This window comes from Delphinapterus leucas, chromosome 8, assembly GCF_059928025.1.
Source record: "Delphinapterus leucas isolate spDelLeu-1000000601 "Yukka" chromosome 8, BTC_Dleu_Yukka2, whole genome shotgun sequence".
In the NCBI taxonomy this organism is placed as follows: domain Eukaryota; kingdom Metazoa; phylum Chordata; class Mammalia; order Artiodactyla; family Monodontidae; genus Delphinapterus; species Delphinapterus leucas.
This window is the reverse complement of record NC_143136.1, coordinates 51,307,030-51,325,229: the sequence shown is the minus strand read 5'-3', so window position 1 is coordinate 51,325,229 and position 18,200 is coordinate 51,307,030. Positions and strand designations below refer to the sequence as shown.

Sequence of the window (18,200 nt, the reverse complement as noted above, 5' to 3'; positions counted from 1 at the left end):
TCAAATCTAGCCATGGCAGTTTTGCCAGGGTTATTGCATGATGTGGATCTAAGTATCACTATTTCTTTCTCTCAGCAACAAGCAAAGATGTGTTTTTTAACCAGATTTAATTGTAGCAAATTATGTGTGATTTTGTCTCATAAATCCAAAAGGACGCTGAGAATACAGAATGGTCTTAATGCTTGAGATAATCTTTGACTGCTATGGAAAGAACAAGATTCTAAGCAATACCCAGTGTCCATGGTTACATGTAGCTTGGCATTTTCTTTTCACAAAGAGGAAATTATTTCTATTTATTTACACTTTCAAGAATTGTATGAATTATAATGTTTGCATTGAACTCAAATCTAGCCTTGCACTATGTTTTAAATTATTTTTCAGTCATTTTTCATTATCCAGTAAGTAGGTTTCCATATTAGAAAAGCAACTCTAAATCCAAGTAACAATGAATAATATAAAATACGATAGAATTATTGATATCAGTAACATAAAACCAATATATACTTGGACAAAATGTGAAGCCAATAATTTCAAAAAGCACATCATATTGTTGCATTTGTGATCATTACAACTTTTTTGTTCATAAAATGTTCAAGTTCTTGTAGAATTAATCTATTAAATAATTGATCCTGATAGACAATATATAAGAAAATAAGTAAAATAATAGACCTTCCCCAGCGTTTATACAGAGCTTCTTAATATAAAATGGTAAAAAGTGTGTTCTTCATCCTCCTCCTCTCTCTGCTCTTTCTCCTCCTCCTTTTCTCCATCTCCTTTTCCTTCTCTGCAGTCTAAAGTATAAGTAGATTAGGACTCTTCATCCAGTTGTAAATCCATGGCAAAAGGAGAAATCTAGAAGTGATAATTTAATATTGCTGCTGGAGGTCAGTCCATTGCCTTTACTTTTCAAAATAGAAAGAGCAAGAAATATTTATTGGAAGCAAATCACTTGCTCCCTTTTCCAATTCCTAAAACTGTGGTCCTACACTGGGCCTGGCTCAGTAATGAGCTGACTTTAATTAAAATCCCACTTATTATGAATTTGGTGGATATAGAAGAGCCTTTGCTAAGCAAAAATGATCTGCATAGTTTACCTTTCCTTTGATGTTTAACACAAATGAAAACAGGATATCTCTATACTCTACAAAAGTGTAGGTTAATAACACCCCTGCTGTACAACCAGACTTCAAGGTCTTCCTTTTCACTTTATGCTCTGTCAATCTGGGAGACTCTAGGGATAGACAGAATGCTTTCCCCAACATTTCGTTGTTTGAATTTCAACTCTCCCTCTGTCTCTGTCAAGGAGCCATAATTTTCAAGTCCATCCATTTAAGGCTGTAAAAATTGACTGTTATATGTCTGTCTCTGCCCATGGGAGCAGAGTTATGTAAATAGACTGGGTTGAGAGTAAGTGTCCCTCATCTCAGCTTCTCAACCCTGCTATTGCCATCAGCTGACTGTGTGCATATAGTTAGGTAATTTCACCTATTAAGATCTTTGTTTTCTTTTCTTAGACTGTGAGGCTTAGACCATATGATCTATAATGTGGACCTCAGTCACTGTAGGATCCCTTGAAGCTCTAAAATGTTCTGTATTTTTTTTTTTTTTTTTTTTTTTTTGCGGTACGTAGGCCTCTCACTAATGTGGCCTCTCCCGTTGCGGAGCACAGGCTCCGGACGCACAGGCTCAGCGGCCATGGCTCACGGTCCCAGCTGCTCCGCGGCATGTGGGATCCTCCCGGACCGGGGCACGAACCTGCATCCCCTGCATCGGCAGGCGGACTCTCAACCACTGCGCCACCAGGGAAGCCCTAAAATGTTCAGTATTTTAATAAAATGTTCCATGCTCCCCACATCAAAACAACAAATTCCTATAGCTGGAAAATCAATTTTTAGAACTATTGCTCTTAAAATACAAATGAACAGACCACACAAAAACCTGCACATGAACATTTATGGCAGCTTTTTCATAAATGCCAAAATTTGGAGGAAACCAAGGCATCCTTCAATAGTAGAATACGTGAACTCTGGTACATCCATGCAATGGAATATTATTCAGCAGTAAAAAGAAATGAGCTATCAAGTCATGAAAAGACATAGAGGAACCTTAAATGCATATTGTTAAGTGGAAGAAGCCAGTTTGAAAAGGCTTCATACTGCATGATTTCGAATACATGACATTTTGGAAAAGGCAAAACTAGAGATCTTAAGATCAGTGATTGCCATGGGTAAAGGGGGAAGGAGGGAGGGAGGAATGAAAAGATGAAGCTCAGGGGACTTTTTAGGGCAGTGAAACTATTGTGGATGATACTATAATGGTGGATACATGGCATTATACATTTGTAAAGCCCATAAAATGTATAACACAAACAGTAAACCAAAATGCAGGCTATAGATTTTAGCTAATAATAATGTATCAATATTGGTTCATCGATTGTAACAAATGTACCACACCTGATGTAAGATGTTAACGCTAGGGGAAAATGTGGGGTTGGGGAAGGAGTATGTGGAAACTCTGTACTTTCTGTTCAATTTTTATGTAAACCTAAATCTACTCTAAGGAATAAAGTCTATTAATTTAAAAAAATGAACAAACAAAAAATAACTGGGTTTAGTCTTCCCTCAACAAGAATAGAGAGCGCTACAGTAGTTCCAGAAAGAAACCAGTCTCTCGACTTACATCTCCATCTTAAGCATCTCTGACTAGTGAAAGACATAGAAATTCAGGATCCTATGTAAACAAGTGAATTGGATCCTGATGGGTCTTAAACCAAATTCTGTTTCCCAGGTACTGAAATCTCTTTTCAGCCAAAAAGAGGTTAGAGCCCCTTTCTATTATGGACTGAATCGTGTTCCCCCAAATTTATATGTTTATGGTCCTAACCCCAGTACCTTAGAATGTGACGTATTTGGAGATAAGGCCTTTAAAGAGATAATTAATGTTAAAAGAGGTCAAAGGGTGGGCCCTAATCCAATATGACTGATGTCTTATAAGAAGAGGAAGAGACCCTGACGTATGTTCAAGCACAGAAAAAAGGTCATGTGAGGACACAGCAAGAAGTCAGCCATCTGCAAGCCAAGGGGAGAGACCTCAGAAGAAACCAAACTTGCTAACACTTTGATCTTGCATGTCCAGTCTTCAGAACTGTGAGAAAATGTCTGTTATTTAAACCACCCAATCTGTAGTATTATGTAACATTCGTAACAGACTAATGCACCTCTACTCTGGTATTTTGATTCTAATAATTGCCATTATCACCATAATTAAAAATCCAATTTTCTAATTAATTTAAATTTAATATTGCATGCTAACCTGGAAATAAGATTTATTTGATCTTTAGATTTTTTTTCAGAAGCGGAACTTCATTACTTTCAAATATATAATGACACCAGACTGATGCCGTGAACAATAATATGGTAAGGTTTGTCCCAGTGAATAAATGTCTGACTTGTGTGATAGTTTAGTGCAAGTTCTGGGCAAAGAAAAATTATCTTATACATTTTTATGTTCTTTAAATTGCTAAATATGTCACCAAAATACAAGATTCTTGATAAATAAGAATTGCTGACTGAGGTGTTTCAAGCTTAAGGCATTTTGCTAAAATCCATTCTTATTAGACATCTTCATTACTATTCTGAAATCCTCTTAAAAATAAGTAATATTCAGAAAAATAAATTTCAAGTTTTAACTTAGAAAAGTTAATCCTTTATCTAACTTACCTTGTCTGAATATGAAAATTGTTTGTAGTTCCCGTATGCTCATAATCATGAATGGCAGCAGCAAAGACCATTGCTAAAATTTCCAGTTCAGTGAGCCAGTGCTATTAAATTAAACAAAGATTCCATCATATCAAAAAGCAGAGTCAATGTTGTCTTTCTAAAAAATAAATATTTTCATTGCACACAGTATAAATCAATATATAAAACTGTTCTATGAATTTTAAATAATTTCCCCCTATTTTACCTCCATTAATTGCACTTAACGGATTCTTCATGAGGCTGATGATTGTTTCATGGCTTGTTAAGTTAAAAATTCAGACATTATAATTTTCTTTGTTAATTGGAAAAGAAGTAATTTTCTATGATTTAAAAGGTGAACTCTAAATGGATTTTGAATTTACAGCCTTACCAATTTGGGATCTCATGAAATCATTTCAGTTTAGTGATTTTTAACATATAACCCATACAACACTAAAATGTCTTTTAGCACAACTTTTGTAGAAGACCCTACTATTAGAAAATTTTCCACCTGTGAGTTGAAAATATTCACTTTGGTCATTAGAGAAACTGAACTTAGTTTTTATATTTAGAGATTTAGAAGAGATTCCAAGAATTTATCAAGTTTGTTCTTCATGATACATATATTCTTTGACTATACAATTAAACTGAATAGCAATGAAAGAATAAATGCTTTCACGTAAAATCCAGAGCACTGCTTCATATACATTGATTTTTTTGTTGTTGTTATCAATTGGATGGTTTTAATAAAATTTCTCTACTGTTATAAGTCCATTTAGGTAATTTGATAGTTTATTCATTATTCACATTTTGCATAACACTTTAACTGCATTGTTCAATATGATAATCACATATGACTATTTAAAAATAAATAAAATTAAGTTCACTTTTTCAGTTGCAGTAGCCACATTTCAACTGCTCAATAGTGGTAAGTGGTTATCTTATAGAACAGTACAGATACAAAATATTTGCATCACCACAGGAAGTTCTATTGGAGAGCGCTGTAAGTAGGTGGTACTTGATGGTAAGAATAGAGGATCCAAAGTGATGTGGAACTTGCTCTTAGTGGTTTTATGCCATATACTTGAAACAAAGACCTTGCACAAAGCAGCAGAAGAATATAAAGTAGATGCATACTTGATGAAAACTCACAGAATAGAAGGGCAGATAGGACACCTATTTGGTGGCAGTGGATCTTGGAAGAAGGATGGACAAAGATTGGTAGCTAAATGCAAGGTTGGAAACAGAGAGATTCTAAATAGAAAGAGTAAATATGGAATGATACTACAGAGGCCTGTACGGTAATTGAATTGCTAATAGTACAATTGTGTTGGAGAGTCAAGTGAAGTGAGATTGAAGGTGGAGTATGGGAAAGAATTGATAAGCTACCTTGATTAGAGCTGATGAATTAAGATTTTGAATAAAAGGCAACAGGAAGCCACTGTAGGTCCATGGGTCTAACAGTGGAGGTGACACTGTTGAGTCTCATGATTGCTAAAGGCACAGTCTTATTCATCTTTGCTCCTTTCATATAACCCATCATGGTATTTGGCACATAGTAGGAACTTGGCATTTGTCTGTTGAATTGAATTTCACTAGTTTTGCATTTGGAGGAGTTAATTGGGAATAGTGGAAAGAGACTGTGGAATCAGAGCATCCTGATTTTAAGTCTTGTTAATCCTCAGGCAAATAAGCTATTTACCCTCTCAGGCACAGTTTCCATGAAAATAAAATTAGTGATCATTCCCCTGTGGACTTTAAAAGAAATTTAAAGTTGATGTATGTGCTGTGCCTATTACAAGTCTTAATATACAGTAAAATACAGAATAAATGGCATTTTACTGAACTTATTACTTTAAATACATTGTTTAAGGTATTGAATCTGGAAAATAATAATGAGCTAACATATCTTTAGTGATTGCAATTCAAGAATAAATGCCTCACAGTTGGATGACTGAAGCAGAAATAATTTTTAGAACTAAGGAGAGTTCATATAACTAGCTGCACTGTGTTTATAGGTGCATTTAATTGTGAGTCATTAAAAGGAAGGAAATTACCTCATTAAAGGTCTGTATTAGAGGCTGAGCTGGGACTGAGCCTCCAATGTCCCCACTGAGACTGTGGAATTAAACACCATGAACTGAATAGCAACTGAAGTTAAACCAGATTTTGTAACCCCAGAAATCCATTGTTTTAATAAAGAAAATTGTTATTAGAAAAAAAATCACCTATTTTCTTAAGTATTTCCTATTAGTTATATTTAAGATTTACAGACTTACCTGTGATTTTTAAAAAGCAATATTCTATATCTACTATGATAATATAGAATATGAAGCGCAATTGTAAAAATAATTAAATTAGGAAATAAGAGCTGAATTTTAATTATAGATTATCTCATAAGTATTTAAAATTATCTTTCTAACTTTCAAAATTGATTATACATGTTTCCTGTTTTTAGTCTCATTAATCTCTGCCTCCTATAAATAGTACTTCCTTCATCAATTCATCTTACTTATTGCCACAGTATAGTCTTAACAATTAAGTTTACATTATAAACTAGTTTGGGAAGAGAGAAACATTGAACATTCACACTTAATTGAAAAATACATCTATTTCATATTAGTGAAAGTAGAATTGGGGGCTGATTTTTATGTCCTTAGTTGACAATTCATTTTACACTGGTGTTGAATGAGAATTCTAACTCAGAAAATGGTTGCTTAAATTCATGAATTTTGTAAATTACTCATGATGACAAGTCAGAGAGAATAAGTCTGAATCATATCATTCTTCCCAACTAGAACAGTGGTCAGTACATAACCTAAGTTCTTCTGATTCTTAATGGGCAGAAATAAAGGGTTAAAATGAAGAGTCATGAGCAGTGTAGACACTGTGCTTCATCTAAACTGCATTTTGCCTAGAGAATTGCTCAGGTAGACTTGCTGTAAAAAGCGCAGTCCTCAAATTATACCAGAGAGAGGCATTGACTTCCATTAATAGCATGTACAATGTTGATGGAAAGAAAGGAGAAAGAACTAACCTTAACTGGACTTTTTAGGTAGATGGTTTCATTTAACTTTTATAATCACCCTATTTACCATTTACTAGGTAAATGTTTTAAATCTTATTTGGCAAATAACACAGCTGAATCCTAAAGAATTGAATCAACCTGCCAAAGGTCACATAGCTCTCAAGTGGCAGAGCAGGAATTCAAACTAAAATCTGATTCCAAAATTTCTGTTCTTTCCACAGATCACAATATTCCTTCCTTCTATGGATGACAATAGCCTTCATTATTCCAGGCTGGTAATATGCTGAATACATTCTTCTAAGATTTCAAAAGCAGAATTTCTAGATAATTTAACTAAATATACTGATAGGTAGAGAAGCTAACAAAGCTTTAAGACTTAGGATGTAATTTTCATATCTGAATTATTTAATGTGTGTGTTTTTGTGTGTGTGTGTGTGTGTGTGTGTGTGTGTGTATGATAGAGAATGTATATGTGTATATGTATAGGCCTGGGAGAATTTTAGGTCAGAAAATCACATTGACATATTAGATGCCGGTGTGTCTAAAAGGGCGTAATTAACAACCCCTTTAGCTTACATGATAGGTAGGGTTGGACCTTTTTTTCTCTATCCCTTTGAATAGACTGAAGTACTTTGCTATAACTTACTCAATATGGAAAGTGAGTATAATAATATTAACATATAATACACATAAGTTAATATATAATATATAAATTACTAATAATTTTTACTAATAGTTATTATGTTTCAGGAACTAGGTTAGGATTACACATATGATATCATTACTCCTCACTGTTGTACTTCAAGGTAGTTGGTATTATTAACCACATTTTAGTGACAAGGGAACAGATATGGAGAGCAAGTGAGCTAGGAAGTGGGGAAGTAGGGTTTTAAATCTGTGTTTGCTTGCCTTGAAAGCCCACACTCTTCCCACTCTTCCAAACACTGTTGTATTGGAAGCCATTTACAAGAACAGAATTTCCATGTAGTTTGCAGAACAGAGACATAGTGGCGAATTTCTGTAGATTGGAGAAAAATTAAGTAATTTCAGAGTGTGAGGGGCTATTTCTGGGTGTAGTCAGTGGACTACAAGTTCCAAAGGAATAGTTTTCAAGTTATCTCTTTTTCTTCCACTCTCAGTGTTAGAGGGAACACAGTGCCAGGAGCCCTCAAATACAAGTGTTCCCTTGCCAAGGCCCTCAGATGATTTCATATTCAAAAAGACATTTGGAAGTGGCTTGGCAGCATTCGGTGAAGCATTTGCTCTTTAGCAAATGGATCGAGCTACCACACACCCCTATCACCGTGGCACTACATGTGGCTACAAATTAATTAAGTGACAAAAGGAGAGAGAGGGAGACAGAGGGCGTCCTGGCATCCTCTCTGCACTGCCTACTCCCAGGCCTGAGAGTGTCCCAATATGACATTAACAAACTGAAGGACAATGGTTTCATCCCAATCCCTTTCAGGCAATGGTCCTGCGAACATTTTGCAGGTGACAGGCTGCACTAGTTATCTGACAGTGCTGGGCTGCTACTGGAGTGCTCCATAAATGTCATGTTGATAAGACCATCTTGAAACAGCAGGAGATGACTAAAACACTGAAGTAAGTGACCCTGTCTTCTCCATATCAAAGCCTAGGGGTTTCAGTTAAATGAATATTTCTGTAATGCTTTGTTTTTTGTTTCAAAGAACCAACACATTCATATGTATGAAAACTAATACTCTATTACCATTTTTTTAATCTAAAGAAAAGCTTATTAAAATAACTTGCAAAAAACCCTCAAGCTGGCAATGAACATAGTTTTGATAAAATAGTCAATAAACTGAAAATTCATTTTGCCTTTCCTTTCATCATCAATCATAAAATTTCTCATTAGTTTAAATATACTTTCCCAATCCTGGACAACACTGACAGTCTCCCACCCGACTATTTTTGTAATGGCCAAACTAAGAGATAAGTGAAGAGTCCACCGACACTTCTTTTGGTAAAGGATGAATAAATTTAGAAATGTTTCTAAACCAAACCTGCTAAAGTAGAGTGAAGTTATATATCTCAAAAAGTGACTATGTGATCTTTACTAACAACTTTAGCTTTCTAAGAGTCATGCCAGGCTGGGCCAGATTTCCCCAGTTTTCCAGAGAAGTTGGAATGGCTTGTTACATCCTGGAACAAGCCTTCCTTGCAAGTCTGAGGGTAAATGCACATTGCAGATTTGCATTTCTCTATTTACCCACCAATATAGCATCCCTCATCTGTTCAATGTCACCTTCAGAACAGAGGTTCTGAAGCTGAACTAGGAGTCTTTTATTTGGTTCCCTTTACACTTGTGGTACTTAAGCAAAAATGTATTTCAAAACAAAATCCTGGTTTCCTAACAGCCTGAAATGGCATATATCTTCTGGTTGTACTTCATAATTAAAGCAGAGTTTTTTTATACCAAAGTAGGCATTACTTTTCCACTCCATTTTGTTCTGAGGAAACTTAATTAGTACAGTTTCTGTTTCAGACTAACACTTAAATATTTCATTTTTCAGTTAACTTTTCAAAGCCACAGAATTCAGGGAAGAGGAAATGCCAAACACTTGAAATGAAAACCACCTCACAATCAGATTTAATTCCAAGGCCTTAGAAAGGAAAAGCAAATCTAACCAGGAAGATGTTAAAGCAACTTTTTCAAGCGTTAACAGCATTTGCAGCTGTCAGGAGGCACTTTGCTCTTCACACTAATTGCCATGTATATCAAACCAAATGAAAACACAGAGTTCAAGAAACAGCTCTGACAATGAAGACTTATTAAACCAACAGAGCTTTAAAATAATTTGTGTGTATGTGTGTGTGCACACGCACACATGCTAGAAAGAGAAACAGATAGAAAATTATACACTACTTTAAAAAAGCTTACAATATTTCGAAGCTATATCTTTGAAAGTTTGAGTTTCTACTTATTATTGCTAAGTTCTACTCCCTCCCTTTAAATGTCAAATCAGACTCCTGGAATGAATGGTGAGTAAATTTCAACCAAGGACCAAGTTCAGCCATGACTGCATTTGATTTGGCTCGATGGGCACATTTATATCTTAACTGGGTGATAGCCACATTTACATCTTAAAAAAAGAAAACAAAGGTATAAGGTTAACATCACATATAATTCAGCCTTCTAGAAGGCCACAAGAGAGTCATGCATCAGTGAAGGTTTTTGAGATTTTTACCTCCCCATAGTAGGCATTAACTCCAAAGCAGGCTATAATTACTTAGTGATCCTGCCAATATAATGCATATTTCTATTGAATTGGTAGTGATATTTGAAGGAAATTCTTCATTAAAATCCCAGCTGAGCTCCCAGCTATTAGCCATTATCAACTGCCAGCCATGTGAGTGAACCACTGTGGATGTCTTGCCCAGTGATGTCCTCAGATGTCTTTGACCATAGTTGCTAGCTGGTCACAATCACACAAGAGACCCCAAATGAGAACCTTCTAGTTGGGACCCTTCTAACTACAGACACCCATGAGAAACAATGACAAATTATTGTTTTAAGTCACTGAGTTTAGAGTAGTTTGTTTTGGAGAAAACAGATAATTGGAACACGGGGCAGGAGTGGAATCTGAGCCCAAGGCATTGATGGATCTGCAACATTTGGGAGGCAAAAAAGATGGAGAAGTAAAATACATAATTTTTTCATTCATCACGTGAGACACCTTTGGATGAATCATAGCAAAGGGATCTTATGTGTAGGAAACCACACACTGGATTCTGGGGGAAAATGTATACAATTATCATCTGTATACAATAAACTTGGAGAATCATGTACCTGCTACAAGTTTTCAAGATCTTCAGGACTCTATACTGTGGCCCTAAGGGCTTTGTGTGGGACCAGGTAAGGAACACAGTCTCTGGGGCAGAATGATGAGATATGGAGGAGTACTAGTTACACAGATCTGAATGCCAATGAGACTTACCAATAAAAAGAATGTGACTTTTGAAATCTAAACAGGTAGGCAATGTAAATTATGAGGTTTGGTGGACCATTCTACTTATATGCATTTTATGGTACTGCTTCAGCCTAGGTTGATACATGAGAAATCAAAAATGTACTCAGATTCTGGGGATCTCACATGGCTCATACCCTTTTGAACCCATCCCAGTTTGGAACCTTCAGAAGGAAGGACTTCCCGTCCCTTTTTATCCCTTGGAAGTAATCCTATGCTCTAAGACACTATAGAAATTCTAGGCAGTCCCAGACTTCCCAACATCTACTCATTTTTGTCCCAGGATTTGCACTGCTGAACCATTTATTCACTCATCAACTGATTCGTTCAAATACAAAGAGAAGGAAGAAGAATTCGGAAAAATCCAAACGAATAATTTCCAAAAATCCCTATTAGGATTTGATTGTAATTAGCAATGCAAGCATGTAAAAGAGAAAAAGCTACTGAGCTCAGCTTGGGTGATGAAAGGAGGGGAGAGCACTACAACTAACTTTTATTCCAAAGAATTTTTCTCTAGGTCACTTTTCTGGGGGTTGATACCTACGGGAAAAGGAATTTACAAATGGAAAATGTTACATAGTCCAAATTTTGAAAAATTTGCGGTCTATTTTCATTTGCTTCTGGAGATCTTTATTCACTGAGTTAAAATATTTTTTGAAAAATGAATATTGTAAATAACCCATTAACCCTCAAAAATCCAGAAGATTATTACTTGTAATACTTTTTTGAGTATTAAAGAGACAGTGAGAAGGGAATGGAATTTGATGTTGCAAACTAACAAACTTCAGTTACAAAGGCTTTCTTACCATGATGCCTGTATGAAGCATTATGTAATGCACAGTTTGAGTGACATCAGCTGCATGAATCAAATTGTGATACGGATTCTTGTACTTGCTGTAACCAACTTCTAAAGCTTCTGCAAAGGCAATTAGGCAACAAACAGGAATCTGCAGAAAGTAACAATTATGATTATATTTTGACCAAAAGAGTGGCACTAAATCAACATGAGCACAAAGATGTTTGGGATGCGATACATTAGTGAGTCAGATATGGGCAGTAGTTTCTTAAAGTTAAATGTGGATTGTTCTGAAAAAACACTTCATTAACCTGTCAGTTTTCAATGCTGAGAAGGATTATAACCCCCAAGTGTTTAATTAAGATAGATGAAATAACAGTCTTACCCATATAGCAATCTTTAAATTTTGTATCTTCCAGAGTCAGATAAGAAGGCTGGTTCTTAAAGGGGTAAAATTTTCCAATTACAACTGGTGAAGTCTAGTTTTTCTATTGGTAATTCAAGGGGGTTAAAATAAATGACCTCCCAGTAAATTCTAACTCTAAAAATAACACGATTCCATAGATACGGGCTCAGAAATCTGAATCAAATCTGTTGCTGAGATGGCTCTAAGTGAAGTTAATTAGAAACCCTTTCATTTCAATTTTAAAAAAGCTGCCAATAATGGTTCATTCTGCATTTTAAGAAAATCATATTTCTTTAAGACATAGATTCCAATCTTTACATGAGTGTTCTGTGAATAATTCAGGGGGATGTTTGTATCTTGTTGGAATGAGTCTATCATGGCCTTATGATACCCCAGTGGATATACAGAAATGTCAGTGATTTGTAGAGAATGGCTATTTCAAGTGGTGAGCTCATCCCCTTAGTTCTGTGATCTGACAATCCAGAAACATTTTTAAATGAATTGATTAATGACCCATTGTTCTGCATTTTCATTCTTATTCAGATAACTCATTCTAAGAGCATTTTACTTTTGTTCCATGTTTCTGACCTTGAAACGGTTGATAAGATCATATCTGGTAAATAGTTCATAAATCATAAACTTCAGACTATGTTCTCCACTTGCTTCATTCAAGGCAAATACATCAAAAGACCATTTATCAACATCCTGTAGGAAAAAAAGTAAATATTTTAGTTGGCAATATCATATGATTCTGTTTCTTTCTATGAAAAAATTCTTGGAAAGCTCAGGCATTGTACATCCAGCAGGTCAGATTTCAATTCAGCACATCAAACTTCATTTTTACCAGTGTCTGATGTGACAGGGACACTTAGTATCTGTGGATCCACAAAAGTGAGGTCAATAATGCTTAAGATCTTCCCCTTAATCCCAAGGTTATCCAATATGATGCAGTAAACCTGATAACTCTATAACACTGCCCATATTCTTAGTCTCTCTCCAAATGCATGCCATAAATCATTTTCCCAGAGTGGGCCTCATTTCAAGGTGGAATTGCAGGTTATATGGGTGATGTAATTGAGAGAGAGAAGGAAGATAGCCCCAATTTATCTTTCCCACCCACCCACCCACCTGCTACGTTGCTTGAAATTCTACCGTTTAAAAGTTACTAATTGGTTAAAGATTTGATATTTTATGTCTTTTTTTTTTAAGATGAAGATGCCCTAGAGAGACAGCGCTCTCTCTCTCGGTAGAGTACTACTACCTTATTACTCACTCTAACCTTGGCTGATTCACTTTTACTTTCTACCAGGGCCAGACTGTAAGATAAAGGAAGTGGGTCTCTTGATTGAGGGGGAGGTTAGGAATTTTGGCATTTCAGGCAATTCCCCGGGGAAGTGGCCAGGCCTGTAGGGAAACAGATACCCTAGGAAAGTCCCCCCTAACTGTGGGAAAAGAGGGCAATGAGCAGGTATATCCAACTACTCCAGCCACCTCACGACTTTGATTCAGGTGATTCCAGGACAAAAACTTGCAGAGGGGTCCACAAAATGGACTTGTAGCAAGTGGTATCAGTACATTAAGGAGATATTAAGTACATCAGTACATTAAGGTAAAGCTTGAGTTGCAACAGTAAATAAATCACTGAAACTTAAAAATCTACAGAAATACAGCAGAATCAGTTCTAATGATTATCATAAATTATTAGTAAAGAAGGTCTAGTGTTTGCATACACACAACAGGTTTAGTATTGAACAGTAAATGGACAACCTTAAAGCTATACATTAATTTTGAATTTGAGCAGGCCCTGTTTAGAACTTCATTCATTTAACACATTTCACAGAGGCCAACAATACATGCTGTAACATGCTGAAACCAAACTGAAAATCTGATAAAAAGTATCCAAACCATCTCTTAAAACTATTTCTTTCCACAAATAGCAACAATAACATCAAACGTGTTTTTAATCATTTCAAAACACCAGTGAAATATTTTTTGGTTTCCTTGGGTACCTTTGTTAAATTCCTTGCGTTTGGCCCTAATTTGATCCCGAAATACTTGCTTGATCAGTTTGTAAATTTAAAAATCAAAGTTCTGTTAGAAGGCATTTACCATCAATAAAGCTCAAAGGAGACCAACAAATCTAACCAAATTCCAAAGCTAACACAGAATTAGTTCAGAATGTTACAGGCTGCTATTTACAGTTCCCAGCAGGGGTTTCCCACTGAGTAAAAGCTTAGCTCTCCATTTTGGGGGATTTTTTAAATCAACAATGGTGATTTACATCTGTAAACTACTGCAGATGCTTGGCTTTTACTTTGTCAGATTGAGAACAAACAAGACAAGGAGGTATCTCAGGAAATTAGAATTACTAAAACATTCTTAACTTAGTGATAATTCTCTTCAACCTGTTAGTTCATGATTTCCCTACACTACATTTTAGAAAAATGTTTACATTCTCTCATACCAGAATACTCTGTTAGCTGGTTTCTAAGAAAAATAAATAAAAATAAGTAATTTTCATGCCCACAGTTCAGGAAATAATGAGGAAATCAAAATCTCTCAAGAGCCAAGGAGTAATTAATATCTGATAATGTGACATTTCAGTTATATTCTTGCCTCTATTATCACTTTAGAAACATGAATATAAAAAAGCTTCTAAGAAAAACAAACTACCTTTTTAAATGAATAAGATTAAAATCTAATATGCAGCAGAGAAAAAACAAATGCAAAGGGGATGCTTTAAAGGAAATTAAAGAACAAAAGAAAGCAATATAGATTTAAACTAGGAAAGGAGTTTAATAAATCAAAAATAAAATAACCCAGTATATTCTGTTGCTGGTATTCTTTAAATTTGTGGTTAATACAGGAAAACCACCATAAAACTGTTAGAGGAGACAAAGTTGAATTTCCTACCCAAATTAAGTGATGGAATGAAATAAGGAATGTAGAACGGTGAGCCTACAAAATGCCTCTTTAGTAATAAAGTCTAGGAATAGTGTGCGCGTGCACACACACACACACATGCAATGGGAACAAGCAAGTCAAAAACTTTCACAACTTCAGATTTTCAACTCTAGTTATTTCTAACACATATAATACTGCAGTTGGGCCTCAGACTAGGGCAGCCACAGGGAAAGCCAGAGACAAAAGATATGAATTTCTTTTTTGTTTCCTTTCTTAATTTTATCTCACTTTTTATATTTTCTCGGACCTAAAATTCTAAACAATTTTACTCCATATAAGCTTTGCCTTTAACCATATTTGACTGAAATATCTTTTTATTTATAAAGCATTCAACTCTTTCATAATATATAGTAACAAAATATGTGTATTCTGACAACTGCTGGTGCCATCTCAAAATTGAATTCAAGATCTACCTAAATAAAGCATGAAGAAGAAGAAAACATCACACACACGTGTGTGTATATGTATGTATTGATATAGTTTGTTAGGGTAAATTGATCCTCATTTAAATCTACAATGAGTCATGACTTGAAACACATGACATTTTGTAAATGGTTAAAATATTTTTTACATTCCAACATGTAAGCTGCAGCAAAGACCTATTCTCATTTTCTCCTAGTCCTTTTAAGGAGATTAGAAAAAATGACTAGTTGAAAAACTAAAGTAATTGAACATGTTTTTTACCTTTAATGTTACTATGACAGCTTCTGGATATGTCAACCCAACCATGTGATAGGATTTTCTGTACATTCTGAAAAAGAAAAATAAGTGTATATGTAAAAATCAGTTACTCAAAGTTTTCAGCTATTTCTTAAGAACAAAGAAAAAATTACCTTTGATGTGTTTACCTTGTATCATGTCACAGTCTCCCTTTGTGGCAACAATGATAACTATTGTCACCGCTTATTAAGCATCTACAATGTGACAGACGCAAATAGTATATTTGCATCACAACCACAAAGTCAGTGTGATTTTAGATTCTATGTGAAGAGGTCTTTCCCTAAACATCATCTTATTAAAAACAGAGACTGTCCTTTGCACGGGCAGCAACACCACCTTTTAGCATGCCACCACATGCATGACAGCACAGTAGTCTTGTTTTGTGTCTAGTTGTGTTCCAAAATTCTCAGTCTGGAAGCTGAATGTCATGGAAATGTTTCCTTGATAGGTTTTTTTTTCCACAAACTAAAAATTATAGGAGGGAATATGCACTATCATCAGAATTTATAGAGCCTTTTTTTAAGTTAAAAATATTGGAGGAGAACATATTGACAAAAATTGCTTAAGTTTGTTTAAATTGTCATTTAATATTATTTAATAAAGATTATCCAGAAAGAACAGGGTGCTTCTATTTTTATAATAGCATCAATAACAAAAATATTTTTTTATTAATCAGTAATTTGTTGGAGTTTTCCAGCTTCCAATGGACAACCAAGATGACTTAAACCAAATATAAGAAACTCCTCCATTGATTCATGCAAAAATAGAATCAACATGATACCCTAATGGGTAGAAATAGCAATAGGTTTCTAATCAGGACTGAAAGGAACATAGCTCCTCCACAAAGTCCTGTGAAGAAAGAATTTAACTGATTATTAATCATGTCCCTTAATTTTTATATTGTTAGTCCACAAGCAAGCTGCATTCCTAGACTATACTGCAGTAAACTCTCTTCCCAAGATGCCTGGACAAAACCATAATTTAATGATTATATCTTTAATTTATATTGGGGGTCAATATAAGAAATATAAGAACATAAGAAAATATTCTGCATCTTTTATAAAGCCACTATGGGAGATACTAACCTTTTGATTCAATGTACCTTATATTAAAAATCCTTAAGATATTACTCAGTTTCTATGTACAAGCTATCAATTTTATCAAGATAATAAAAGCCAAGTAATTCTTCATGTTTTCCTTTTTAATCTTCACTTCTTGGAAGCTCAGAATTAAAATATTGTATTTACTTACATAGAGACTAGACTTCCTTGATAAAGTATCTTCCCATTTTATTACAGAGACCTTGTTACTTTATTTCCATGTTCCCATTTTATGTTTATCTTAAATGATGTTAAATAATTTTTAGGTGTGGCAATCAGTTATCATAAAAATTTATCCTTATCCTCTATCTCAATTGGAAGATTTCTTATAAGAAAAATACCTGTGTTAATTACTCCACTGAGATAGGTATAATTATTCTAATAATGCAGGGCAAGGAAACTATTTAATCACACTACAAAAGACCCAGAAAATAATTGCTGTCAGTAATGATATTTAGTTCCTTTTTTTTTTTTTTTTTCAGGAAACAGTCTTTTCTATCTATTTTTTGAATCATTACTAAAAAATGGAAGTATGGGGGAAATGGAAGGATGATGGGCGAGGAAATAAAAAGGTCAGGAATAAGGAACCTTAAAAATTAAGTAACTAAATCAGTGTGACTTCATGGCACAAAAGGCAGTATGATGGAGCAAAGAGCACACATGCTTTGGATCGCAGGTTAGCCAATCACTAGTGTGACCTCTGGAAAGCTATTCAATGTCAGTCATCTGTAAAATGAGGATAATTGCATGCTTTTTATGAAGAGTAAATGATATACAGGCCTAGCATAATATTATAAGTACTTGATACAAGAAAGCCGTTATTATCAGTGTTGCTGTTCTCATCAATACCATTGGCTCCAATTCTGACGTTCTTCAAGGCTCTTTGGACTCAGTGAGAACTTTGATGTTTCTTAGACTTGTAGCAGGTTGAGAAATGAATATCCCTGTATATTCTCATTATATGGAATGTAAAGAAAGACAAGGAAGAAGATTACTCATCCAAGGAGAAGGAGAAACCTCCCCATTATCATTTTCTAACCCTATAATTGGGAATAGCATACTAGGATGAAAACTTAGAAATAGAAAATTAGGATGGAAAATTAGGACTACTCATTCTGGAATCAAATGAATGTGGGAGAAACCTTAATACAGTGGCCTCACACTTGAGTAAATAGTCACTATATTACAAGATGCTGGAAAAGAATAATGGATTTCCTGTTCTCCTATAGGTGGTTAAAGTCCAGCTGGAAATACGGTAGATTATTCTTGGAAGGTTTTTACTACAGTTACAAAATATAATTCAAAACCTTAAAAAAAACCCCACTATCTTATGCCAGACACAGTACTAAGCAAGAGACTATTCAGTGAAGAACAAGAAAAATTTCATGGGGTTAATTCAGTGGCAAAGAGGGACAATAAATAAGAAATAATATATGATTAAAAACAGCACTAAATGC

General features: G+C 34.8%; 1 protein-coding gene across 1 annotated transcript in view; it reads right to left on the bottom strand.

The window, feature by feature from the left end:
• Window positions 1–18,200, bottom strand: part of PDE1A (phosphodiesterase 1A) — a 259,694-nt gene that overhangs the window by 70,595 nt on the left and 170,899 nt on the right. Inside the window, exons 4-7 of the mRNA XM_022567198.2 lie at window positions 15,608–15,674; window positions 12,548–12,664; window positions 11,564–11,704; window positions 3,720–3,820 (exon numbers count right to left, since the gene is read on the bottom strand). Coding sequence (XP_022422906.1) covers window positions 3,720–3,820; window positions 11,564–11,704; window positions 12,548–12,664; window positions 15,608–15,674 — 426 coding nt within the window. The remainder of the gene's footprint in view (window positions 1–3,719; window positions 3,821–11,563; window positions 11,705–12,547; window positions 12,665–15,607; window positions 15,675–18,200) is intronic.